Here is a 25,153-nt window from a genome sequence, read left to right on the forward strand (position 1 = left end):
AGTTTAATATTTCTTTATCCATCTAATATAACTTTAATTTAGATGAAATGTAATCTTGAATTGTAACCAATGACAGTCCTTTTTTTTTGCCAGCAACAATTATGATACCATTGCAACCTCTGCAATGGATTGACACATGATGTCCCAGAGGTGTTCTATTGGATCAGGTGAGCGTGAGGGCCAGTCATTTGTATGAATGTATGTATCGGTATCAATTCATTTATCCTCCACGAACTGCCTGCATACTCTTGTCACATGATCCCAGGTATGATTGTGCACCAGGTGGAACCCAAGACCCCCTGCACCAGCGTAGAGTCTGACAGTGGATGTAAGGATTTCATCCCGATGCCTAATGGCAGTCAGGGTGCTGTTGTCTAGCCTGTAGAGGTCTGTGTGTCCCTACATGGATATGCCTCCCCAGACCATCATTGACTAAGCGCTAAACCGGTCATGATGTAACGATGTTACAGGCACCATAATGTTCTCCATGGCTCCTCCAGACACTTGTCCTCAGGGTAAACCTGCTCCCGTCTGTGAAAAAGCACAGGGTGCCAGTGGAGGACATGCCAATTCTGGTGTTCAATGGGAAATACCAATCGAGCTCCACAGTGCCAGATATTGAGCCAAGGGCCCAGAGGACGTGCGGCCCTCAGGCCACCCTCATGAAGTCTGTTTCTGATTTGGTCAGAGACATTCACACCTGTGGCCTGCTGGAATAACTGTCTGTCTCCTGGAATTTCCTCCATGCTTTTGAGACTGTGTTGGGGGACACAGCAAACCCTCTGGCAATGACACGTATTGATGTGCCGTCCTGGAGAAGTTGGACTGCCTGTGCAACCTCTGTATTGTCCAGGTATCCCCTCATGCTAGCAGTAGCGACAATGACCCTAGCCAAGTGCAAAACTAGTGAAAAACAATCAGAAAACATCAGGAGAAAAAACATGCCAGTGGCCTCCACCTGTAAAACCATTCCTGTTTTGGGGGTCATCACATTGTTGCCCCTCTAGTGTACCTGTTGTTAATATCATTAACACAGACGTAGCTGAAACTGATTATCAACCCATTCTGCTACTTAACTGACCAAATTAATATTCCATAAGTTTAACTGACTTGATGCTATACTCTGATTAAAAAGTGTTCCTTTAATTTTGAGCAGTGTATTTATTTAAATAGTGACCAGTGACCCGCTTCCTGCTCCTCTGCCATTGGACGATCCTGATCGTTCGCTTTCATTTTCGCTCCTCCGCTACTGCGCATGCTCCAGACTGAGAGACTACGACACAGATCCTGCACTTTAGGAGTTTAGTTTTAGAATATATTAGATTTAACGTCGTAAAACTGTAAAAGACTGAACGTAATCGATGGGGCGAGGAAAGGGTGTTAAATATATTCTAGACTTTAAACAAGACACCGACACAATGATGTGTTGGTAGCTGCTGAAATCAAAAGTGAAAGTGTCGTGGTGCTTTCTTAGCAGTTATTTCATATTAATTGCTGTCCTCTACGTATTAATTTAACTAAAAACTTCTGCTCCACTATGATTATTAAAGTAATTTTACTCGGATACTTCATGAAGTGCGTTTGCGGTAAGAACATTGATCAATACGCCAGTAAAAGTGATCCAGAGACTGGCATCTTCTCCTAAAGGTGTTCAGTTCAGAAAGATTATTGCACGTTGTTTAAGTTGGGACACATTATTTTACGGGTTCTGTGCATTACCTCAGCCTAATATATCCTGGAAGTAACCAGGCTATATAATCGATACTAACTACAGATAAAACAGAAATAAACAATATTCATTTTGTGCACTTTTATTGTAATAAATCATAATCTAGTTTAGTTTAGCCTAGAATAGTTCTGTCTACAAATCAATGAATATTCATACGGCATTACAGTAAATGGAGCAGACTAACAAAGGAGTTATATAAGTCTGCAATTTGTACACCTGACTAAACCACTGTATATCAACTTTCTCTCTATTCTCTGTAAATTAGTACCAAATTTCATTGCTACAACACTTAGAATGTATTACAAAGTAAGATCTCTCACTGGTGGCAGTTTGCACAAATGGCTATAAAACGTATAGTGTTAAGATTTTGTGGCCTTATAAGTTCACATTTATGTATTTAAGATGATAATAACGTTTTATTTTGTCTCTTGCTCCTCAGCTGATGGGTTTGCAGATGTCGTACTTTCCTGCTCTCTGGTGGAGGAAGGATCTGGTCTTGGTGGAATGGGAGGTGGTGCTCTCTTCACCCGCACTCCAGCCACTCTTGTCTTAAAAGATGTTGCAGTGGGCCCTGACGAATCGCTTGAAACACTCACTCCGTTTGTTCCGCCATCAGTCCCTGATCCAGACCTCATCCTGTTCGAGACCAAAGGTTTTCTTTCCCTGCTCCACTCATAATGTTACTGTGATGGAACCACAACATGCGCTAAACTCATCTCATTCCTCTGTTTCAGTGTCATCACCTGAGATTCCCAATGCAGACGTGTTGCTCCATGCAGACTGCAATGATCAGGAGGTTATGTGTGAAATAAGTCGGTACTCTCCTCGGGGATTCCAAGAAAGTTTAGATCCAGCCTATTTTATGGTGACCCTTGGTGTGGACGGAGTGGAGTTCAGCACTGCATTGATTCTGCAGACTTTGAAGGTGGAGAAGGACCATTCGACCCTCATCCAAAGCAAACTGGGTTTGCCTCTTAGCCAGTCAGGGACTCTACCTCTTGAAGGTGAAATCAAGATATCCAGTTTTACAGGAATAATTTATGGGTTTATTTTTTTATTTGTTGTTTTTTCAGTTTTTTACATAACATTCTTCTTTCTCTGTTGTCTTTTCTTTGTGTCTCAGTGATATTCCTGGTGTTTACACCCATAAAATCAGTATCTGCCCCTCTGAGAGGTGATGTTCTCCTCAATTGTGGCTTCAAGCAGCAGGATATACCATTAGCGCAAGAAATGGGCATTGAATGGCGACTGCAGCACAGGGGGAAAGGCCGGAAAGTGCTTGAAATGAAGACAAAGCTTGATGATACAGAGGAGAGAACAGTTGGTGAGTGCTATAGGTGGAGTGTAGTCATGGATTTAAAGGGGACCCAGACACTGAGGATCACTTCTAGTGGCTTTTGAGAGTGACAGATGTCGAGGATGGCTCATTAGTGCAAGTTCACTTCTATGGCATTGATCAAGAATCAGTAATGATCCACACAGGGCCCTCCCCTCAGCCCATAGGACCCAAAGGCCTCCACTAACAACATTCTGTAGACAGACACTACAGGACACCCTCAGAAGGCCCATGTTCATTCTCTGATGAGTCACAACTATTTTGGAGGCACAAGGGAGACCTACACAATATTAGGTCATAATGTTATGGCTGATCGGTGTAGCTCAGTGGCACAGTCAATTAAAACAGTCTGATCTCGCTGATTGGCTTTAATTTGAGAGATCTGCTGCTGAACCTGTAGCTTCAACATAAACATGAAAACAGACATTGAAGCTCTGTTCTTTACTGACTCTCTCACACACTCTCACACTGATGTTGATACTTTCATTCTTACTGTTGTAAAGCGCTGGGTGGAATATTTTGTCATTTTCAAAGAAATAAGAGCAGCAAAGCGGATCTATGTCTACATTTCGTTATTGCTAAGGCGTCCACCAGTGTGTGGAAATTGAACCCAAACAAAACATTATTAAACATTAGATTCCATTCACATTTAGCATAACAATTTGAAAGTAATTTTGCTTTCAGTCAAAAGAGGAGCCTTTTTAAGTGTTTATGGCCCCATTGCACTTGACATTATACGAACATAAACTTTTAACTCTACTTAACTTATCATGCAGCTATGATGATAAGTTAATGTATCCAGAGATTCAAATGTGTGTAGTTTAAGATGTTCGATGTTAGATATCGATCAAACTGCAAGTTACAAGCATATTATGAGAAATATTCTATGTATTACATATACCGACATGTATTCTCTTATTATCTTCCTTCAGTGCATGGTGACAGGATGGGCTCAAGCTTGGATGCTGCCCAGGCTGTTGGCGAGGGTAACGCCTCACTGGCACTGACTAAGCTGAAAGTTGTGGACGAGGGGACCTACATCTGTACAGTCAATATCGGTCCGTTCCACGCACAGCAGGTCGTTCAGCTCCGTATCATTCGTAAGTTTCACCCTGTTCTAATTCGTCAGTTCTTAAGCATGCCTTCCTCTATCCTGATGATTCTCCATATGTGTCTCTTGTTTCCAGAGCCACCGGATGTTTCACTGTCGCAGGAGAAGCTGGTTTCGAAGAAGTCACCCCAAACATTAAGCTGTCACTGCAGTAAATACTACCCTCTAGATGCTCAGGTAACCATCACTGTCTTCCATGTTATCTTTTTAATGATAGTCCTGATGTACTTGCACTTTAGCTTGTTAGAGAATCACACCAGTAGAGAAACGGAATACAGACAACAACAATAACCAGCAGATAGAGCTTAAGTAGCCGATGAGAGATTTATTTGGTTACATTTTGACTAAATTAGAATATGCATTTACTCTCCAGCCTTTCTTCTCTAGTCTTTTACATCTAGGAAAACCATTGATAACTGTCCAGGGTTTATGCTGAGCTGGTATGGGAACATTCTTCATATACACAGAAATAGCTACAGCAGTTTTTCTCTTCAAGAACAAATGCACACTTTTATTTCCTACTGGCTAGACGACTGTCCTACCTGGACTACCCAAAAAAGCCACAAATCAGATTAATAGCTCTGCTTCCCGAGTAGTGAATCAGTCCACAACACGTTACAGTTATTTTAAAGTAATACTAGTGTTTGTAAGTTTTAATTTTGATATTACTTGACTTTGAGGTGGCTATAGTCTGTATTTTTATAATAAAAACTGTATCACATTTCAGTGTTAAAACAATGTAACGTGGAACAGTTGAGTGCACAGCTCCCCTCAGCTTGACTGAGCTTTATGGTGAGTCTTAGCTCAGGTTTTACTGTTCAGTGAGCAGCTAGTGGACAAGGATTAGTATTCAAGCCAGATAGCTTCTTAACCCTTTATAGGGCACTCATTGAAATACTTGGAGATTTACTTTTGTGAAATTTTTCAAAATTTTTATTTTTCATGGAGAAAATCTAAATGAATGAACTTGCCATTTAGGGTCCATTGCCCTTAAGTGGTAAACAATGTATTTAGACCATTAGAACAGAAGTGCTGATTCAGGCACTTGTCAACATACACATTATCTCATTAAACACCACTAGGCCACTTCTTCATGGTACATAGTAAAGCAGTTATGCTCAGCGATCATGCAGAGGTGGACTTCCCAGACCAAATTTGACCCTGATTTGACCTTGATCTTTGCCCATTGGCTGGGGGAAACCACATGCTTCTAAACCTCACTGAGAGGCATGGGGACGCAATTTAAAATGTGTGCTGAAGTTATCATATATAGTTCCTTGCCCCATAAAGGGTTAAGGAGTTGGTAGAGAGCAAAAACTGAGCTAAAAGAGAGTGAATGTTGATTTAATATACAGAAAGTAGTGGTTGATGGATAATGTTTCTCTGTAACATATTCGTTTGTATGTGGAAAGGAACAGCTGTTCCCTAACAAGCTGACTGTATCAACTCAGAACAGTTTCTGCTGCTCATCAGTGGCCAAAAAGGCAGCTATTGGAAGTTAATGCATTCCATTGTCTTGCACCCACTTACTTGTCTTACATGCTAGCAAATGATGAGCCAGGCCCTCTGGCACAAGGCCTTTAGTTATTTATTTATTTATTTTTTCGGAGAGCAGGAGTAAAATTTTAGGTGAGACAGCTTTATGTTTTTTTGCTCTGAGATATTGAAATTGTCTTTCTGAAGATCACAAAACAAATTAAAAATATATTTGCTTATTTATTTTGTTGTAGATTTGTTTAAAATAATTTTATGTTTTATTCATCTTGGTTGTATTTTATTTTCCTCGCTTCTTTTTTCTCATATTGATTTGTCTCAAATCCAACAGTTTCTCATCTGTGAAGCACTTTGATTTTCTAAACTTGTATGAAAGGTGCTATGAAGGTGCTATGATTCACTGGCCGATTCACTGGCAGGATTTCATTCCCTGCTCTCTTCTGTCTTTCAGATGGAGTGGTTTTCCCTCTCTCCTACAGACACGGAGCCTAAACTCTTTGAAAATCAGGGCTCCCTATCCAGCCATCGACAGCACGGTGACGGGACGTTCACCCTGTCATCTCACCTCTCTGTGCCCCCCAATGTCTCCCCAGGAACCAAAATCATCTGCAGGGTGTCCCACCCAGCCCTGGACGGTCCTTTCCACATCAGTCTGGTGGTAGAAAATCCTGAAACAGGTATTTATGTTAGGCTGTTGTTTGTTGTTGATAGGAAAAGTAGGACCTTTTGGAAATGATTTGAATTCTTGCTGATAGTTAGAAAAGACTTCACTAAGACTAATAAGCTGTGTATCTTAGCTTAGCTCAAATATTTAAAACAGAGGACTCTATTCAAACTCAAAAAATCCATCACCTTGCACCTCAAACACATTTAGTTTAATAATACTCTGTGAAGTCTAACACGCAGGCCTGGGTGAAATCACAAATTTCCATTTGTGTCGCACCAGAGGTGTTTATTGTATAAAATTCCACCTTTTAAAAATGAAATGCTCATTTGCATCACGGGTTTTACCTGGGGAACTTTCTCGTAACACAGAGAAATCACATCATGTTTTATTTTTATATAAATAATAATATATTTTTTATTATCCACTAGAATTTGCAAAGTAACTAAAGCTGTCAAAAAGTGTAAAATGTCCTCTGTCCTCTTCACATGCACTGGAATGAAGCGGAAAGTAGAAGAGTCATAACTACGGATAGTAAATTTGAGTAAAACACAGAGTTTGCTTGTCTCGTGCGAATGCGCCACATGAAACACAGATGTAGGGGGATTGTTTCTGAATCACATGACGTCCCCAGGTAAAACTAGTCCCGTGATGCAAATGAGCATTTCATTTTTAAAAGGTGGAATTTTATACAATAAACACCTCTGGTGCGACACAAATGGAAATTTGTGATTTGACGAATAGGACTATACTGAGGATTGCATATTGTGTCTTGTGCGTGTTTGCATGCAGTCTCTACAAATGCAAATTAATTATTATTAACTGTCCTTGTCACTCCACAGAGTCCTACTGGTGGATCCTGGGTTTCCTGGTCATCACTGTACTTTTCTTCTACCAGGTCATGTAATAGTTTAGTCTTAGATCATCCTGACTTGAATCTGAGCCCAGAATGTTTCCTCTGTGTCATTTTAATTTTTTAAGTTATTTTTGATTACGTCACTGGTTATTTTAACTTTTCTCTTGCTTGGGAAATGCTCTGTAGATGTACTTTAGGATCTAGCTGTGTAATTTATGCGTCTGGTTTTGGTTATTTTTCTCGTTTATGTGTAATGTTGCACTATGCAAGTTTGGAGCTAAATTCTGGGTATAAAACTCATCTATTACAATCCAAACTGTAAATGTCAGCCAGAAGTTGTAGTTTCATTATTGGTACCTGACACTCACATATTAACTCCTATGAATAAGTCAGCATGGGAAACATACAGTCAGTTGCAATTTGAATAATATACACATGGCCTCTTTTATCTGACTTCACTCAAAAATCTTAAATTATTCAGTTTATGTGCGACTTAATCAACTGTTAACTCATCATTTAAGCCTCTAAAATATTAAAAATCCTACAAAAAACACAAAAAAGCACCTATATCAAATAGACCTAAAATGCATAGTCCTATATTAAAGAAATAACAATAGAAACTGGTATTTTTGTGTAAAGCAATTCTTGTGAAGTTCTGAAAGTTTCCAGAGGCATCAAATATGTCAGGCTCAATTTAGGGAGCATGTGTGTAATATTTTGTGTAGATGATGTGACTCAGTCTCTTTTACTTAATGAAACTGGAAACTAATGGAAAGTCAGGATGTTTAAAGGACGGTTCATCCAAAAATCAAATATTCATGCTTTCCTCTGACCTGTAAAGCTGTCAGTCCATCTAGTTTTCTCTCAAATATGTTGAAACTATTCAGCTCTCTGTCTGTCTCTTTCCTGAAACTTTGCGTCATTATATTTGATATAAAAGAGCGATGTCTTCAAAACTCAGAAGCCCACATCAAAACACGCTGGACAAACAGCACTCCAGGCCCAGAGGACAAACATCTAGGTTAGATTCTGGGATGAACGTTCCTTTTAAGTATGCATGGTTCCTTTTTGTTGTTTTGTTGTTGTTGTTCTGTTGTGATGTAACATGTTGTCCCACTATGTTTGTGTAATATTAATGCAGCTTCTCTTTTTTGGATTTTACCCTTTGCAATGAAGGATTTGTTACTCTGCAACGTTCTTTAAGGAATTTGGCATTATCAAAATTTTCTTGAAAAGTTGTCGGCACAAGATATCTGTGACAGTCACAATCTGTATAATGTTGTGAGCAGACTGGCATCACGTGGAGCAGATGGTGGAAAAACCCTTTCAAACATCTCAATAGGTCCAGTCTATTGAAAGAATGATAAGTCGGTATATACTTCACTTCATTATTTCTTTATTGGCATCAGCAAAAGTGGTAAACATGCATCTGTTTGCGCAAATCAATTTGCATCTTTTACTATTTCAGGTTGTAAATCACAAAACATCTTGTGTGGTAATTACCTAATAATATCGTTTTTACAATAGCATCAGATAATTTGGGCTAACCGCTACAATAATGCATAAAAGCACTTTGCACATAAGGTTGTTCATATTTTTAAATTTTTTTCCAACTCGCAAAATCAGTCCAGAGAAAGTAAAATGAACCCAAGGCAATTCCAACAGCCCCCAAAGACCTGAAAGAATTGTGTACTATGGTTCTAGTCATACAATATTACGTATGTTTTAACAGTTCACTATAGTAGCAGTTGTTTGCAGTCTCTGAATGTTATTTTTCTCTCAAAACGAGTGGTTTCAACAAATTTGGCAAACTCTTGAGCACTGTTGCATTGCATAAGCAGTTATTATCAGATCAGAAAGACATTATACACAGGTCCTTTAAACCACTAACAAAAGAAAATGTACAATCGGCAGTAAGATTCAGAAATGGCAGATACACAGATCACACAAATAGGCAAAACTATGAACACCGTTTGCCATGCAGGTTAGAAACAAACACCTCATACTGGCCGTTAACATACTGCAGGTGACACATGAGTCTGTTTTAAATGTGAGTCAGCGGGGAACGGGGCGGCCAGGTGGCTCAGGGTTTCCACATCCTGTCTTCTCTCATGTTTTTTTTTTTTTTTTTCTGTTCTCTGAAAATCTGGTAAACTCAAACAACAATTAAACACTTTGACAGCGCAACTCTCAAAACAAGTCTTTAAAATGTGATGCTACACATTCATCTGTCTATGGCTGTGACTCTGTCCAAATCAGAGCTAAGAGAATTTCCTCTGTGTCATAGGAGTCAGTTCATGTATACAGTAGATTGTCTGTTACTGGCTGCTTGTGTGTCTTTCCCGCTGGGCATATTTTAATGCCATTGCGCATAATATCACCACTGTGCCACCCCCCTGTGGTACAAAAACCCAAATGTATTGTATAGTAATAAGACGATTCATCAGTAGTTGCTTATCAGGTTCAGAATTAAATTTCACCTACTTATGCAGGAAAATATATGTTGAAATACTCCTACAATCTTTCCCTGAATCACTTCCTCCTTTCCTAAACTCTCACACAGTCTCTTTCCCTTTCTTGCATTTTTCTCTTCTCGTCATCACTGAGCGTAGCAGAAATAAGAGACTAAGTGAGAGAAAGTTGGACAGGAAAGGGAAAAAATACTAATAAAAGCCTATCAGGTAAACTTGGAAAAAGCTACTAGCTACAAGGCTTTGGATCACAATTACACACAACAAAAATGACCATACTCTTAATCTAACATGACCGTGTGTTAGTAAGTAGCAATGATGGAAGCAGTAGTGACAGAAGGAGTGTATTATGTAGGTATGTCAGTAACAATTTACAAATGTAGGACTCTCAGAAAAGGTAATATGAACGAGCTTTGGTGTATCTGGGGTAGAACGACTGCAACTCTTGTTTAATGTCCCTGCACACCTACATCATCTGTACATTTCCCCCTATATAGCTATGTTTGGTGGTTAACCCCCATGTGTTCACATGTCACAAGGATTTTCTCTCTCCCTCTTCCCCTCTCTTTCTTCATCTGCTGCATCCTTCAATAATACATGAGGTGCAGAGAAAGGAGAGAGTGTGGGAGACTTCACGAAAAAAATAAAAATATGTGGGGAGAAAGCATGAGGGAGGGAGGGAAAGGGGGGACAAAGAGAACAGAGACACCTATAAACACTACTGTCATGTATAAGTGCAGGATGGTTTGATGGAAGACTGTGAAGAGAGGGAGGAGAGGACTGATAAAAGAGGAGGAGTGGCGCTTGGGTTTCTTTTTTTCCCCCCTCCCCTCTGATATCATCCTCAAGTCCATATCCATCTGTATCGATGGGTTGAGCTCAGTAGAAGAAGTATACTGCAAAATAAAAGAATTAAAAATTAATATGCAGGTCTTATCTTATACCCGCCATCATGATTCAGCAAAATCACTCAGCGTCATCTGAATTAATACTGTAAATGCAAATTAGGAAGGAAGCCAAAACTGATATGAGTCACCACTTAAATAAATCAAGCTAAAAGTGTTTTCTACTTACAGAATATTATTCCAACCACAATGACTCCAATAATGCCCATCATGATCATCATCTGAAACAGAATACAAACGCATCAGTAATCCTGTGTTCAGTTCACTGCCTACAAACAAAAAATCTGGACATAAAAGCATTATGTCATGCGAGATTCACTGTCTTTGTTGAGGTTTGGTTGCACAATCTTGTTAGTATTTCTAAGTCTGTAGTGAAAACTCCACAGTAACAGATGTCTTTCTCCCATTTACCCCGAAGCATCACTGTAGTCCTCCACAGCAGCTCATTAACAGATGGCTATGTACTCTCGGTGCGCTACTTTCATGCTACATCTCTCGGATTGCATCGAGAGTTTCCTTCATTGTTAGCAGCCTGTGTAATGGACCCACACTAATGTGCCCACCTTGCAGTTCTTCCACCAGTACTTGTTTTTTAGCTTGGCTGCACAGCTTTCAAACTGGGAGGCTCCGGCCTGGAGAGCGTCTGCTCTGTCATCCAGCTCTGAAAGCTTCTGGTCCCTTTCCAAAACCTTGTCCACATTCACCCGCATGATGTCCACCACCTAGACCACAGTGGAGAGGATGAGAAAGCATTTGGCAGTGGTGGAGGTACGTGACACAGAGAATGATTAAAGGAGAACTTAAGTATATGAATAGTCTCAATTTATATGCACGTGAAAGGAACAAAAAACGCAATTTAATCTTTAGCTTGTTCCTGGTTCAGAAAAAACGCTGCACATAAAATATAGTCCAATTTTATTTTGGCTTTAAGAGTCTTGAGGCTGTAAAGGTAACATTAAACGCAGGCCCTGAATCTTATAGTCAGGCTTAGCTCAGCTCACCTCCTCGACTTGGGCCTGTGTCTGTTGTAGCCTACGGTTGCTGCTGGTATTGGGTGGGCCCGGGGGTGCGCCACCCGGTGCTCCATCTGCGCCAGGGGCACCTGGAGCACCGGGAGCTCCTGCTGGTGGGGCAGCATCTGGGGCAGACCTGGAGGAGCACAAAGAGGACAGCTGCGTTGGAGAGAGAACAGGAGAAAACTAAGATATCTGACAAGTAGCTTTATGTTGAGAAGGGAAAATGCTCCTCAGGTCACTAAGTAAATGTTAAGACAGTAAGCCGTAAATGCAGACTGGCACCCGCGCAGGGCAAGAAGAGGAAAAACTGCATAATGTGCATGAGGAAAGCAGAGAAGCAGGGTGAAGGACTGGCTGTACATGGAGAGCGAAAAGAGGAAACCAAGAAGAGGTGATGGCGAGAAATGGCTGCAATGACAGAAAGAAAATATAGGCCACAGATGGGGAGTAGTGGGATGTCCTGTCCAGGAAGACACTCGCTGATTAATGGGGGAGATTTTGATAAGAAAGAAAAAGGAGGAGGAGGTTCTGGGCATGGACACCAGAGTTTAGTGGGAGCAGAAAACAAGAAAGGGTTAATCCAGCAGGGGGAGAGAGGAAGGGGTTACACAGGAGGTTTAAAACTGAGCAAACAAGCTCTGCAGTGGAGCAGCAGTTGAGGCAGATGGAGGACAGTTTAATATTAATTACAGTCACTGATGGGGGACACAATTTAAAGCAATTTCTCAGCAGATTCTAGAGAAAATAAAATAACCCTAAATATAACTCTTAATCATCTACTTCGCGTAAAAGAATCTGAAACGAGGCATTTTTTACTCAGCCTAAGGCTTCAGAGTGACAACAGTCAACATCAATGCATAATTTAGTGAAGCTGTGTGCGGAAATTTCACTTGCGTCAGCAAAATCCATCAAGCCGAAAGAAATCAGCTCGTTTCCAGAGTCCCAAAGCAAAAAACACAAAGCCAGAAACAGGAAAAAATAGCTTATCTACACGTGTAGCTGCCCACTACTATTTCTCAGGCTCTTGTATCTTGTTATTGTGGGGAAAAGCGCAGTAAAAAAGCCGCATTCATACTCACATCTTCTATGCAGCTGTTTGAAGTGACTCACGGACAGCGGAGGAGGGGTGACCGGCTGAGGGGGAGGAGAGGGAGGGTCCTGAAGTACGCTACAACGCGAAAGAAAAAAAAATCACAGTAAAAAAAAAAGAGATGAAAAATTATAGAAACTTGTCCCAACGAGAATCCAAACGGTTTCAATGAACAAACAGATCTAAGTGCTGCGCTAACAGTAGTGAGAGGCGGCGGGTCTTGGCGCAGTGGCTCTTCTAGCGATGCATTTATACTATAGGTCGTCAGCAAAAGTACCGCAATACAGAGCCGCGTACACAGGTCGGGCGATAATTCACTGCGTGGCTGGAGTGGGGAGCAGGAGGGATGAGCAATGGACGCTCAAACTTCTCAGCGATAATCCGTTCAAGAGAAATCCACGGATGTTGAGATCCCCGCAGGACTCCAGCTCCTCTAAGTGATGCTGAGTCCTCAGAGCTGCTCCCGGATGACGAGCCGCAGCACTGATTGGCTGGCTGTTGAGATGCCTTCTTCTGAAAGCTACTGGCAAATGCGTGCAATTTCAAAATTAAGGGGAAAAAAGTGCAGTCGTGGGAAATCTGTTGTCTCGCTTTAATTTCTGTCACCCCCCACCTTTCTCTCTCTCTCTCCTCTCTCTCTCTCTCTCTGTGCGTCTTGTAGGGAGTGCGGTAGTAAAGTCTTCTGGCACTAACTGCAATAATGCGTCTCTTCTCCTGCTTTCTCCACTTGGACTCGTAACGACAGTGCGGCACCCCCTCCCCTCCCCCTCATCTCCTCTCCTCTCTCCCTCTCCCCTCCCTCTCTCTCCCATCACACTTTGCAGTACTGCAGCTCTGTGTCGGATGGGGCGGCGGGACGACACTGCGGTACAGTGAATATCTACAGTGTTGACTCGACTGTTTCCTTCATTCTCCCAGCTCCCTCCTCCTCCTCCTGCTGTTTCTGCATTGCATTTCTCTTCGACATAGTTTCAGTCTGATTCCTATGGAGTCCTACATTTCATATAACTGGTTGGTTTCCATTTTGGCTCAACTCTATGCAAGTCAGACATTTTTATGAAATCAACCACTGAAAATAGAAAAAAAAAAACTAAAGATATACATAGACACACTTAATGCATTTTTTTTCCTCTCTTGCAATCTTTTAAGTCGAGGTATTTTCTTCACCTGACCCCTTGTCCTGGGATGCATCCATTGTGGAGTATTGCCAATACACTGCAGTTTTGTCTGTATTTACCATTGAAAAAATATGATAAAATGTAGCCACCCGTATGGCCACTATCTCAACACCACTGTTTTTACAGGACCACAACCAACTGCTCGGTTTGCCTGCTGTTGACTGACGAGAAGTGGACGCCATGACAGCTCTCCAACACTGAAGCCAAAGCACGTGAAGCTCCCCCTGGTGGCTGGTTGTAGTATAGGTCATAAATAAGTCCCACCTCCTCCCTGGTAGTGGATGGGACTTGCGCCAAAGTAAAACACTGAAGTACACGTCAAATAATTGCTTTTTCCAAAGATGGTCTCTGTCAATTTAGATAGTTAATATAATGCTGGTGTATGTTCAAGTGTCCATTTTTATGATAAGCTTTGTTTTAGTCAGTTATTTGACGTTATGAAAACAGGATGTGACATCATGATAGACAGTTGCCATTGACAGCAATACCCTTTTTTAAGGATTTGTATTGAACCAACCTCAAGGATCTGGGAGATTTTTGCAGATGTTTTGGTATGTTAGACTTTTGTAAGTGAATAAATGTAATTAACTATACGTCCACTATACTGCACATGAGTTAACAACACTTCAACATAAGCCCAGTGGGTGAAAAAAAGTAGACAATCTGTAGTTTGCATTTACAAAGTCTGAATTGGTTCTTGCTTTAAAAGAAAAAAAATAAGTGCAGTAATGCAACATTTCTTTTAAACTGGTGCAGACAGAGCAGAATGCAGAATTAACCGAACGTGAGGGAGTCTAGTGGAAGTGTGGGTAGGTCATCAATAACACAGCTCCACACTTGGTGCACCCCTGGTTGCATCTGACTCTGCTGAATGTAGAGTGATGTTTACACGACTTTCCTCTTAATTTATATATTTATTATGTCATGCACCCAGAGATGTCATATGACCCATTGGAGGACACATAACAGTGTCTTCAGCAGCCTTTTCCTGTTTCAGCATATCAGTGCCCAAACACACAAAGCCAGGACTTAAGATATAAACTTGACTGGTTTTCCATGACCTCAACCACATCAAACACCTTCAGATTGAACTAAGAGACAAGGCTCATCACTGCACATCAGTGACGGAACTCCCCTATGAGTCAGAGCAAATCTCTGCAGCCAAAGGCCAACATTTAAAGTCTTTCCAAAAAGCTGGAGGTTGTTATAGCATCACACTAGTGTCCAAGTTTTTAGACCAAACTCAAGCATTAATGAATCAGAATTTATTCATTACTTTAATGGATGCTCTTACCCTCAGCTTCGTCAGTAACCTTTGAACACTCCTCCAGTCTAGACCGATTCTCTAGTCATAAATCCTCAAGCAAAACTGTGGCAGATTATTTCCCAGGGGCAGTAGAGCAAGACCGAAGGGCTCATTGCTATAATTAAGCTAAAGGACTTTATTTTGATTAGGAGAACACAAAATGCACATTTCCAGTCCATTTATGACATGTAGTTTATGTTTATCAGCAAAATCTGTTGTCAGTACATCCAGAAACAATTACTGAAACAAGTCTGAAACACACAAACCTTCTCTTGCCATGGATACGTTAACTTAAAAAATGGCAACATACAGCATAGTGACAGTATGAAATCACTGTTTGCTCAGTGTTAACGATGTTTGCCGGTACGGTTAAAACGTCTGTACAGGAAGCGGATCCTCTTCTCCAAGTTGTGTCTGTCCAGAGCCATCATTCTGTCTCCCACCATCTTCTTCTTTCTGATTAAACGCTCTAGCTCGTTACCTTTGAAAGCTTTCAGCCAGCAGGGGGCCACGATTAGGTCTTTGGGATGTGCTTTAAAGTCTCCTGCAGACACAGAAGTAAAGAGAGATCACAGTTTACAAATGAGAAAGAAAAAGAGAATTAGTGAAAGGCACAACTGGTGAGGAATTGAGATAAAGGTCAAAATTCATCAGAGCAAAACTGGAACCAGGATGTTAGATAGGTCTGTATTTGTTTCTAAGACTCATAAACACATTTCTCTAGACAAACTAATACCAGTAAGATAATGACAGTAAGATTTGATTATGACTTGGTTCTTCTTCTAGAATTAAAAAATATAAACTGATTGAACATGCAAAAACATGTTTGAATCCACAGTCACACTTTACCTGCTTACAGTTTTTTAAAAAAAAAGTAAACTTACCCAAGATGCCTATGTTATCATAAACTCCATATGTGCTCCTCTTCTCAGTCCACCTGTCCACCGTCTTAGGCTTAGGAATGGCATGCATCCTTATCTGACAGCACATGCCTGAAGACAACACATTACTTTAAGTCAGTACTGAATGTCTGAGTATATTTCTGTCTAATATTGCATTTAAGGCTGCTACAATGAGTACATAGATCTGTTGATTCAATTTAGATTCAATATTCTTTACTGTCATACACTCTGTAACAATGCAGCATCATTACCAGTACTGAAATACTTGGAGCATGGCGCCCACTCGACTTCACAGAAGCAAAATACAATAAATAGAGTAGAATAAAGTAGAATAAGTAAATACATTTTTTTAAAAAAAGAAAAAAGATAAAAAGGATATAAGATATAAGTGGCAAAATTAGATAAATATATAAAAACAGGATAAAGTGAGATTGTGCATGTGTGCATGGATGTGTGGTAGTTCGGCAGTTCAGTATCCTGATGGCTTGGGGGTAGAAACTGTCCCTGAACCTACTGGTGGCTCGTAAGCTTCTAAAATGTGAATGTCTGCAACTTATTTGGGATGTAGACCAACATCTAGATTAAACTAACAATTTGAAAACATTTCTATTAGTTTCAGAAAACTGTAATTTCAAGTTTTTAAGTTGTTATTTTAAGTAATTTGAAGAAAAAAAAAACCAGATTATTGGTGATCAAATAACTTTAAGTTGAAAATAATTTTTTTTTTTGTTGTTTTTGTTTTAGTTACACACAAATTCTTTTTAATGCCGCAATGTTTTTTGACAAGTGCTTAACACATACTTGATGTACAGGAACTCGGCCCATATTATAGTTTGGGAAATCAGGAAATAGAATGTGAAGTGCGGCCTTAATAAATTATTTAGCTTGCGGAGGGCAGTAATGCGCCCCGTCATGTCAAAAATCCCAAAAGAAGAAGACAGCAAGCAGGAACAAATCTTTGAACGATAAATTCAGCTTCAATAATTCTCAGCCAAGCAAACAGCAGAGAGCCCTCCTTCCCCTTGCCAAAGGAAGATCATACCAGACAGCCCCCAAGCTAGACTAGATTTTTGAACATGCAGTACTTTAGGAATCATTTAGGCAGTACTTGTCATTGTTTTGGACTGTTGCAATAATAATGACAAACATTTGCATAAAGCAAGCATATCTGTCCAACTCAATGTTTATTAAAACATGAAAAATATCCCTTTAACGTACATTTTAAAGTGACAAAAAAAGCTTCAGACTATTGCAGTTTCCTTTGACGTCGGAAATAACGGCTAAATGACACCAAATAAAGGAAGAGTGAAAAAATTGTTATTAACACCAAACTTAGCAGCGCAACTAACCTGCGGCAGCTCCTCACACAAAAGCATGCAGTGAATGGAAGTAATGTGTGTCTCTACAAGATTGTGACGCTAGCCCCAAAACAAGAAAGAAACTTTAACAGCAACCTAATTTTCCAGTGTCACCTTGTATGACAACAAAAAGAGCTATTCTTCTGCTTTATTGTAGTGTTTTGTTAGAAAATTTAATTTTTTTTTTAACAAATAAAACACATTAACCCTATTGTAAGTGTTGGCTTTTGTTTGTCTCTTTCTTGGTGATTCTGAATATTACATATTCCACATACAGCAGTTTTAATAAAGAAAATAATTGTTAAATCATGTTTAGTTTTGAGTTAAAAATTGTGAGGATATCGTGTCCATCAAAGTAAGTCAAACTGTTGCTGAAACCAGCAGCAGCACTCACCTGTAGAGATGGTCCTGGCTGTGTGCAGCAGAGTCCCAGCAGACTGACAGAGGGATGCTCCAGCCCTCAACAAACCTCCCACTACAGACATGTCTGTAGTTTTCTGCGACAGATAATTAACAAACTGCTCAAATAAGATGTAAACAATACACTCAGGAACACTGGTTATTTTCTGGTGAATCAGTTAACCTGAGCTTTGCTATGTTTGCTACTAGCAACACAACGCAAGCTTCAAAGATCTTTACGTTGACCCTTAGCTTTAGCTTTAGCTGCCGCATTATGTCAGAGTCATTATAATCACATTACCTTTTTACACGCGTGTTGACAGTCTTATTCCAGTCGGATATTTTCCTAGTATTGTAACAAAGCGTGGATTTCGAAAATGTAACACTGAAGTATGTCTGTTATTGACGCTTCAACACGCTCTTCGTGGCCGCATCCATCTTATTATGTGTCCCACAATGCAACGCGGCGCTGGTACCGTGTTCTTGGTAGAGCAGCGCAAAGGGAAAAAAAGTTTTTTACGGTTTTGACTACTCGTCACGACGATTTACATCCAATAGGTGGAGACAGAGGCGCCGCAGTCTATTTATACACCGATCAGCCACAACATTAAAACCACTGACAGCAGAAGTAAACAACATTGACCTTCTTGTGACAGTTCAATGTTCTGCTGGGAAACATTTAGATCTGACATTCATGTGAATGTTAACATGTACCATCCACCTAGACCACACCAGGCACCCCTACCCCATAGCAATGACACTCTTTGATGACAGCAGCCATCCCCAGCAGGATGCAGCCTGACACAGGCACACATAAAAACGCTTTAGGAACAACAACTCAAAAAAAACATGAAAAACAGCACAAGGTGTTGACCTGGCCTCCAAATTCACTAGATCCCAAAATGATCAAGTTATCTGTTGGATGATCCACAGAGGCCCCTCCCCTCAACCCATAGGACCCAAAGACCCCCACTGCAACATTCTGTAGACAGACACCACAGGACACCCTCAGAAGGACCATGTCCATTCTCTGATGAGTCACAACTGTTTTGAAGGCACAAGGGAGACCTACACAATATTAGGAAGGTGGTCATAATGTTATGGCTGATCGGTATAGCTCAGTGGCACAGTCACATTGAACAGTCTGATCTCGCTGATTGGCTTTAAGTTGAGAGAGCTGCTGCTGAACCTACACCTTCAATATAAACATACAGAGGCTGAAGCTCTGTTCTTTACTGGCTCTCTCACACGCACACACACTGATGTTGATACTTTCATTCTTACTGTTGTAAAGCGCTGGGTGGAATATTTCGTCATTTTCAAAGAAACAAATGCAGCAAAGCGGATCTATGTCTACATTTCATTATTGCTAAGGCGTCCACCAGTGTGTGGAAATTTAACCCAAACAAAACATTATTAAACATTAGATTCCATTCACATTTAGCATAACAACCCTGCATCAGCATGTGCAGAGAAAGCTCGCTATCTTATTGTAAGTGTGCATTGTGTGTTCACCTTTTATTCAGTGCTTGACTTTATTTTATATATGTGCAAAACCCTGCATGTTGGTAAGAGGAAAATAAACTAGTACAAGTTGGTAAAGTTTAAGAAAAAAAAGCACAAGCACTTTTTCAGTCAGAGTCAGTATTTCTCATCAGATAGCAAGTGCATAATGTGGAAAAAACTGTTTGCCTTGCTCGTAGTTTTTGACGCACAGATGCAGATCGTATTTTCACGTAGCTCTCAGCATCAGCGCTGACCAAAATGCTGACATAAGAGAATTTTAAAAATTTCTCAGCCGAGCAGCATTTTTTATCTGCGCTCTGCTTCCTTTGCCAGTAAAACTGAGCGGAACATTGCATATCATCACCTACAAGCATGTAGAGCACCATGACATAGTCCTACCAGATATTAAAACCAGTACCCACAGCGGTGTTTACAATAATTCAGAAAGAGTTCGTCCCTTATTGGGGGTTAACGTTGATGTCAATTCATAGTTTCTCAAGTGTTCTCTGAGAAAAGCAGAGAAAATACAGTGACAGCTTGACACAGGAACAAACTACTCATCTGTTCTTCAGAAGAAAAAAAAAAATCAGATTTGACTATTTTCCAAGCTCATCCTTATTAACATAATCATCTGCATCCTTTCAAGCTCAAAGCTCAGTTTTTTCCATGTGAGGGGCATTTTCCTCCACAGGGCTTTCACCTCATATTCAGATGCAGTGGCGGTGATTTAACATCAGCTGTAGGAAAGACCACCTCATAGTCAGTGACGCACGCATGCCCTCAACAAACAGGGGGCTTGCGCAACTTCTGCAACGTGTTTTGTACAGTGTTTTTATGTGCTGAAGCCACAAGTTCAGCAACACAGGTTTAAATTTGAAGGTTGAAAGCGTTTGATGTTAAGAGAAAGACCAGGGTGGATAAGCTGAAAAGGCTTTATCTCACAGAATCACTCACCCAGGAGTCACGTGGTGAGGAAAATGTCTCCACAAGACGAAGACAAACAGCTCTGAGGTTTCACCCACACATTCTCGGGTATATCTCTGTATGACTTCTAGTTATCTACAGTGTCTATTGTTCTATGGTATCAACAGATGGATAGATAGAGACAGACGGACAGACAGACAGACAGACAGATAGATAGATAGATAGATAGATAGATAGATAGATAGATAGATAGATAGATAGATAGATAGATAGATGGTTGGATAGATAGATAGATAGATAGATCGATAGATAGATAGATAGATAGATAGATAGATAGATGCTGGATGGATGGTTGGATGGATAGATAGATGAATAGATGGTAGATGGATGGTTGGATGGATAGATAGATAGATAGATAGATAGATAGATAGATAGATAAATAGATAGATAGATAGATAGATAGATAGATAGATAGATAGATAGATAGATAGATAGATAGATAGATAGATGTTGGATGGATGGATAGATAGATAGATAGATGGATAGATAGATAGCTATGAATAGCTGTTCACAATACTGTATGAAACAATCCTCAATCTATCTTATTATCTTATTATTTAGATATCAGAATTTTGAATATTAGGTACACATATATTATATACTGAGATGAGACACACACCTTTTTTAAAAGTAGTCATACGTATAGATATGTAGTTACACTGTTTGATTGTTGAAGGCCATCAGTGACATGATGTGACAAACACAGAGACAAAACAACACAATCATTCAAAGCCACGTGAAAGACGATGGACATCTCTATTTAACTGTGCCACCTCCTAAATAACTGAAGTGGCCAATAGTCAGCATACATCCTCGTTAATCAGGAGATTTTGCTTCCAATATCACATCCTCAGCAGCACAAGCTATAAAATCGATAATATAATTCTATTTAATGTAATACAAGTATATGTAGAAACAAAAAGCTTCTGACAAAAAAAAAATAAAAAAATCCATACATGGTAAAATATGATGTTGTAAACAAACACTTGCCTGGCAGTGTAGGCCTGTTTCTACTGTAATGACACTGGCGTAAGAACTGACGAAAAGGAAAGCAAAGAAACGAGAATGGAGGGGATGATTCACTTTCATGAATATCCATCAGTGTAAGAATCTCTGAATGTTCTCATTCACAAACTGGGGATGATGCTGTTTAGAGCGAGTTGCGTTAACCGGTGGTTATAAACACAACTGACTGGCAGTGACGGAGTCGTGACAGGATGATTTGGTGTTGCAGTTTTGCCATCTCGGTTTCACAGCGACAACTTGAACTTCCGTGAATTCTACTGAGGATATTTGTAAACAAGAAGCACTTAAAAATTGCAGTAATTTTGATGTACACTCTCACAGGTCATTTCATTCAGCACACTAGTGAAAACATTATAATATAACAGTCCTGCACTAACTCTAATCTTCTGGAAGGTTATGGTATGCAACATTCATTTAAAGAAGCAGAGAGAGCTATTGATTCAATTGTGTTTTCATTTTGGAGGCTGTGGTTTGCAGTACTCTTTAATTATACTGTGAGGTACTAACACATGTTTCTTTTATTTTGACAACCACATTTTAGTTAGAGGGCTAGGCTAAATAACAGAAACACTTTATTCAGTGCAGTTAAACACGCTACACACGCTACAAACTGCATCCTCCAAAATGATCATACAGTCGAATTACTACCTTTCTACCACAATTTCAGCAACAACTGAATATTATAACAGTCATCAGATTCAGTCAGATTTAGTGCAGGACTGTTACATTTTAATGCATTTGTTTTCACTGGTGCACCTAATTAACTAGCAGGTTTAGGAGTTTACTGTTATTCTAAAGCATGTCTAAATAGAGGGTGCATTTAGGGGTGCAAATACAGTAAAAAAAAAAAAAAAAAAAAGTGTATTTGACGTAGAAGAAGGAAACTGATTAGAGAGAATCCGTGGGAGGAAGTGGGACTCCCTGTTTACATCTCTGTCTTACAGTTTCCAGGCTGACAAAGACAGACCGCACCGAAAGTCCTATAGCTGAAGTCACATGATCAGAGGAGGAACTACCAAACCCTTCACCCCCGCCTCAGCACCCACGGGCTCATATATATAGGTGCCTCATCCACCACGCTCACGCGAACACAACACATTGATCAAAGAGAAACAGTCAGACATTTTAACAGCAGAGCAGAGAACAAACTCAAGATTTCATTTGAAACAAAGGCATCAAAATGCTGTTCCTCTTTGGAGTGATTACTCTTATTATGACAGGTAATGTTATAGCAGATTTGAATGCAATAACATGTACATTTTCTTTCTTTTTTTTTCCTGAAATTAATTTAAAGTTTTTCCTCTCTAGGGGCTCAGTGTGAGAAAATTGAGGTTCTTGCTGAAGTTGGCTCACAGGCTATACTACCCTGTAAAAGCAGTGATTTCTCCAGTGCTTCTTCTGCCATCGTCTGGACTAAAGTTGACACAGGGTAAGATGCAGCTTGTTTTACTTCTCTAGGTCACTTCCCATCTTTGCTTCAGATCTTCATAATAATCCTTCCTCAACTTCAAAATAAAGATTTATATCCACATGTTCATGACACTGGATGGTTGTGGCTCCCTCTGTCAACAGCACTGTCTGGAGGAAGCAGAGGAGCGGTCTGCAGTCCTGGGGGTCGAGATGGTCTCTAAAAGGGGACCTACGCGTGCGCTGCCCCCACTCCCAGTTTGAAAGAGGCGATTACAGCCTGGAAATCAACAAAGTGAGAGAGGAGGATGCAGGACTTTACTCTTGCAGGGTGGAACATGGAGGCCGAGTTGCTGAAATCGTTGTCATGCTCAGAATTATTAGAGGTAAAAAAAAAAAAGACACTTTGATGCTTTTTATTGTTACAGTAGCACTGCATGAATGTCTTATATCAGTGCAATTGATAGCACTGATTGAGGATGCCAGGAGTCAGTACTTCCACAAGAGCTTTTTATCTTACATTACTCATATAGAATTTTCTTACAAAGAATGAACACACTCATGAATTGACGGTCTGATTTAATTCCTAGCCTGTGGTGTACATCTGTATCAAAGCTGAGCTGTGATACTGTAAATCAGTGTCATTAACATCATCCTGGTCTGTCTCCTTCACAGTGTCTGCATCTCCACCGTTTGCCATATGGGGAAATTACATTTCAGTCACTTGTAGTTTGACACCTCGGCCTAAAGACACCTCTGTGCAGTGGATGTTGAACGACAGGCCATTTGCGCCTCGGCTTGCAATCGCCACAAACAACGCTGAAAGTGTTGTGAAAGAAAAGGCGACCATGAAACTGACGGGAAACTGGACCTGTGTCGTGGGCTATGAGGGCAAAGAAGGGCGAGCTTCTGCTACTCTGTCTGTGAAAGGTGAGAAACTGAGCGAGAAAATGGAATCGGAATAAGAAACTAAGCTGCCGGATAATATTTTTAATGGCCATAACATTTTTCTTTATGTCCATTTACAGGAATTATCCAACCATCCAAAGAAAATACCAAGCTGTATGCTGCTGTGGGGTCAGCTGTCACTCTCCCCTGCGTCTTCTCTCCTGGTTTATTCCCTTTGAGTCTGGTTTGGGAGAAACTGAAGGCTGGCTCTCTTGTAAAATCTGCTCTGGACCGCCTTCCTCCGTCTTTCTCTAAATCCTCGCCGTCCACTCAGCTCCCCTGGGATAAGTCTGCCAGGCTGAACGAGGTTGGGTATGAGGATGAGGGCGAGTACAGATGTGCAGGGACCGTGGACGGACGAAGACTGACTCAGAATATGCGGCTCATCGTTGCCAAAAGTAATTTAACAAAGTTTCAGCTTGAGCTTCTGAAATAAAAAACAATGCATCTTTACATTTTGCCATAAAATATTTCTTTCTTGTTTTTCTTTTTAGTCGTCCAGTCACAGAAAAAAGACTCTGTGTTGCTGACCTGCCAACTGAGTGACACCAGTGAGGTTACTGACTACGAGTGGGTTCATGTGACCTATGACCTCAACGGCACCAAGTCAGTTGGGCCTGTCCAGAAGGGGAATACTCTCAGCATCAAGGCGTCAGAAGAGAACTGGGGCGAGTGGGCATGTCGTTTCTACGGGAAAGAAGGCATTTTGGGGAATGCAACGTACCACGTCCAACTGATGAGTACGTTCTCTTGTTTGAGATTCATGTCCAGTGTGCAAATATCACATTGCGTGTTTTTCTGACAATATTTATGTTTTTTCTTACAGGTGGTTTGAGTGGAGAAAAGAAGTCAAGTGTCTCTGAAAATGCCGGCACCATCATCGCGCTCAGCTTTCTCCTCGTTATTCTGCTGCTGGTCCTGGCTCAGGTGTACAAAAACCACCAAAGGGTAAGAAGCTGCAGTTTATTCAGAAATTGTATTTTTTTTTAAGGCAAAATATAGAAATAAGTGAGATTATTTGTTTTTCTTTGTTTTGAGATAAGTTTTTTTTCATGAGTTTTTCTTTAACTGAAAGAAATAATACAAATTAAATCAAGTTTAAGTGATCTGAGGCACAGACATGCGCATAACATGGGAGTCTAATCATTTTATGTGTTGATTTTCCACAGAGGAAAAGGATCTTCCAGTACCCCGCGCTGGAGACCATTGTTCATACCATCTCCAATGAGCGGGAGGAGAGAGAAAGGAACCATGTGAAAAAGTAAAGACACATTAAAGCAGAGGCACTCCGGGAAAACTTTCACTGTGCTACACTGAAGTGAAATCTACACACCATATTGCCTGCAACGTATTGGGAGATTTAGTTTGCACAGGTCATGTAAATATTTTCAGAGCCAACATTGTAGCAGTTTCATTGTTTTAAGAAAATCTGATGAGATGCATAATATAATTATCAGATATTTCAGC

General features: G+C 40.3%; 4 protein-coding genes across 4 annotated transcripts; 2 read left to right on the top strand and 2 right to left on the bottom strand.

Annotated features, from left to right (window-relative positions):
* Window positions 1–1,114: 1,114 nt before the first annotated feature.
* Window positions 1,115–10,376, top strand: tapbpl (TAP binding protein like). The gene is made up of 8 exons (XM_084556346.1): window positions 1,115–1,586; window positions 2,169–2,381; window positions 2,464–2,733; window positions 2,853–3,053; window positions 3,998–4,165; window positions 4,253–4,353; window positions 6,122–6,347; window positions 7,177–10,376. Exons 1-8 carry the CDS (start codon window positions 1,538–1,540, stop codon window positions 7,239–7,241), a joined length of 1,293 nt encoding a protein of 430 aa, XP_084412472.1. The 5' UTR covers window positions 1,115–1,537; the 3' UTR covers window positions 7,242–10,376.
* A 1-nt stretch (window position 10,377) lies between these two features.
* Window positions 10,378–13,867, bottom strand: LOC311497535 (vesicle-associated membrane protein 1-like; the record flags this gene model as incomplete). Its single annotated transcript, XM_084557849.1, has 6 exons — window positions 10,378–10,557; window positions 10,736–10,787; window positions 11,130–11,288; window positions 11,568–11,738; window positions 12,693–12,750; window positions 13,845–13,867. The coding sequence occupies 6 exons, from the start codon at window positions 13,865–13,867 to the stop codon at window positions 10,541–10,543; spliced, it is 480 nt and encodes a 159-aa protein (XP_084413975.1). The 3' UTR covers window positions 10,378–10,540.
* Window positions 13,868–15,332: 1,465 nt separating this feature from the next.
* Window positions 15,333–18,289, bottom strand: mrpl51 (mitochondrial ribosomal protein L51). Its single transcript, XM_084556384.1, has 4 exons — window positions 18,117–18,289; window positions 17,811–17,913; window positions 16,041–16,148; window positions 15,333–15,700 (listed from the first exon to the last, which is right to left on the bottom strand). Exons 2-4 carry the CDS (start codon window positions 17,899–17,901, stop codon window positions 15,504–15,506), a joined length of 396 nt encoding a protein of 131 aa, XP_084412510.1. The 5' UTR covers window positions 17,902–17,913; window positions 18,117–18,289; the 3' UTR covers window positions 15,333–15,503.
* A 3,476-nt stretch (window positions 18,290–21,765) lies between these two features.
* Window positions 21,766–25,087, top strand: lag3 (lymphocyte activating 3). Its single transcript, XM_084556684.1, has 8 exons — window positions 21,766–22,551; window positions 22,640–22,760; window positions 22,904–23,124; window positions 23,414–23,668; window positions 23,767–24,084; window positions 24,181–24,426; window positions 24,513–24,634; window positions 24,856–25,087. The coding sequence occupies exons 1-8, from the start codon at window positions 22,512–22,514 to the stop codon at window positions 24,949–24,951; spliced, it is 1,419 nt and encodes a 472-aa protein (XP_084412810.1). The 5' UTR covers window positions 21,766–22,511; the 3' UTR covers window positions 24,952–25,087.
* Window positions 25,088–25,153: the final 66 nt, after the last annotated feature.

The sequence above is a fragment of the Chelon labrosus genome (genome assembly GCF_963514085.1).
Source record: "Chelon labrosus genome assembly, chromosome: 12".
In the NCBI taxonomy this organism is placed as follows: Eukaryota; Metazoa; Chordata; class Actinopteri; order Mugiliformes; family Mugilidae; genus Chelon; species Chelon labrosus.

What these genes read in the sequence shown, in the direction of transcription:
- mrpl51 (XM_084556384.1), bottom strand. Translation starts at nt 17,901, where the DNA reads ATGTCTGTAGTGGGAGGTTTGTTGAGGGCTGGAGCATCCCTCTGTCAG. An exon ending in AGCCAGGACCATCTCTACAG is followed by an intron (nt 16,149 to 17,810) that starts GTGAGTGCTGCT and finishes TGTTGTCTTCAG; the next exon opens with GCATGTGCTGTCAGATAAGG. An exon ending in TGATAACATAGGCATCTTGG is followed by an intron (nt 15,701 to 16,040) that starts GTAAGTTTACTT and finishes CTGTGTCTGCAG; the next exon opens with GAGACTTTAAAGCACATCCC.
- tapbpl (XM_084556346.1), top strand. Translation starts at nt 1,538, where the DNA reads ATGATTATTAAAGTAATTTTACTCGGATACTTCATGAAGTGCGTTTGC. An exon ending in ACTACCCTCTAGATGCTCAG is followed by an intron (nt 4,354 to 6,121) that starts GTAACCATCACT and finishes TCTGTCTTTCAG; the next exon opens with ATGGAGTGGTTTTCCCTCTC. An exon ending in GGTAGAAAATCCTGAAACAG is followed by an intron (nt 6,348 to 7,176) that starts GTATTTATGTTA and finishes GTCACTCCACAG; the next exon opens with AGTCCTACTGGTGGATCCTG.
- lag3 (XM_084556684.1), top strand. Translation starts at nt 22,512, where the DNA reads ATGCTGTTCCTCTTTGGAGTGATTACTCTTATTATGACAG. An exon ending in GCGGCTCATCGTTGCCAAAA is followed by an intron (nt 24,085 to 24,180) that starts GTAATTTAACAA and finishes TTTTCTTTTTAG; the next exon opens with TCGTCCAGTCACAGAAAAAA. An exon ending in TGTACAAAAACCACCAAAGG is followed by an intron (nt 24,635 to 24,855) that starts GTAAGAAGCTGC and finishes GATTTTCCACAG; the next exon opens with AGGAAAAGGATCTTCCAGTA.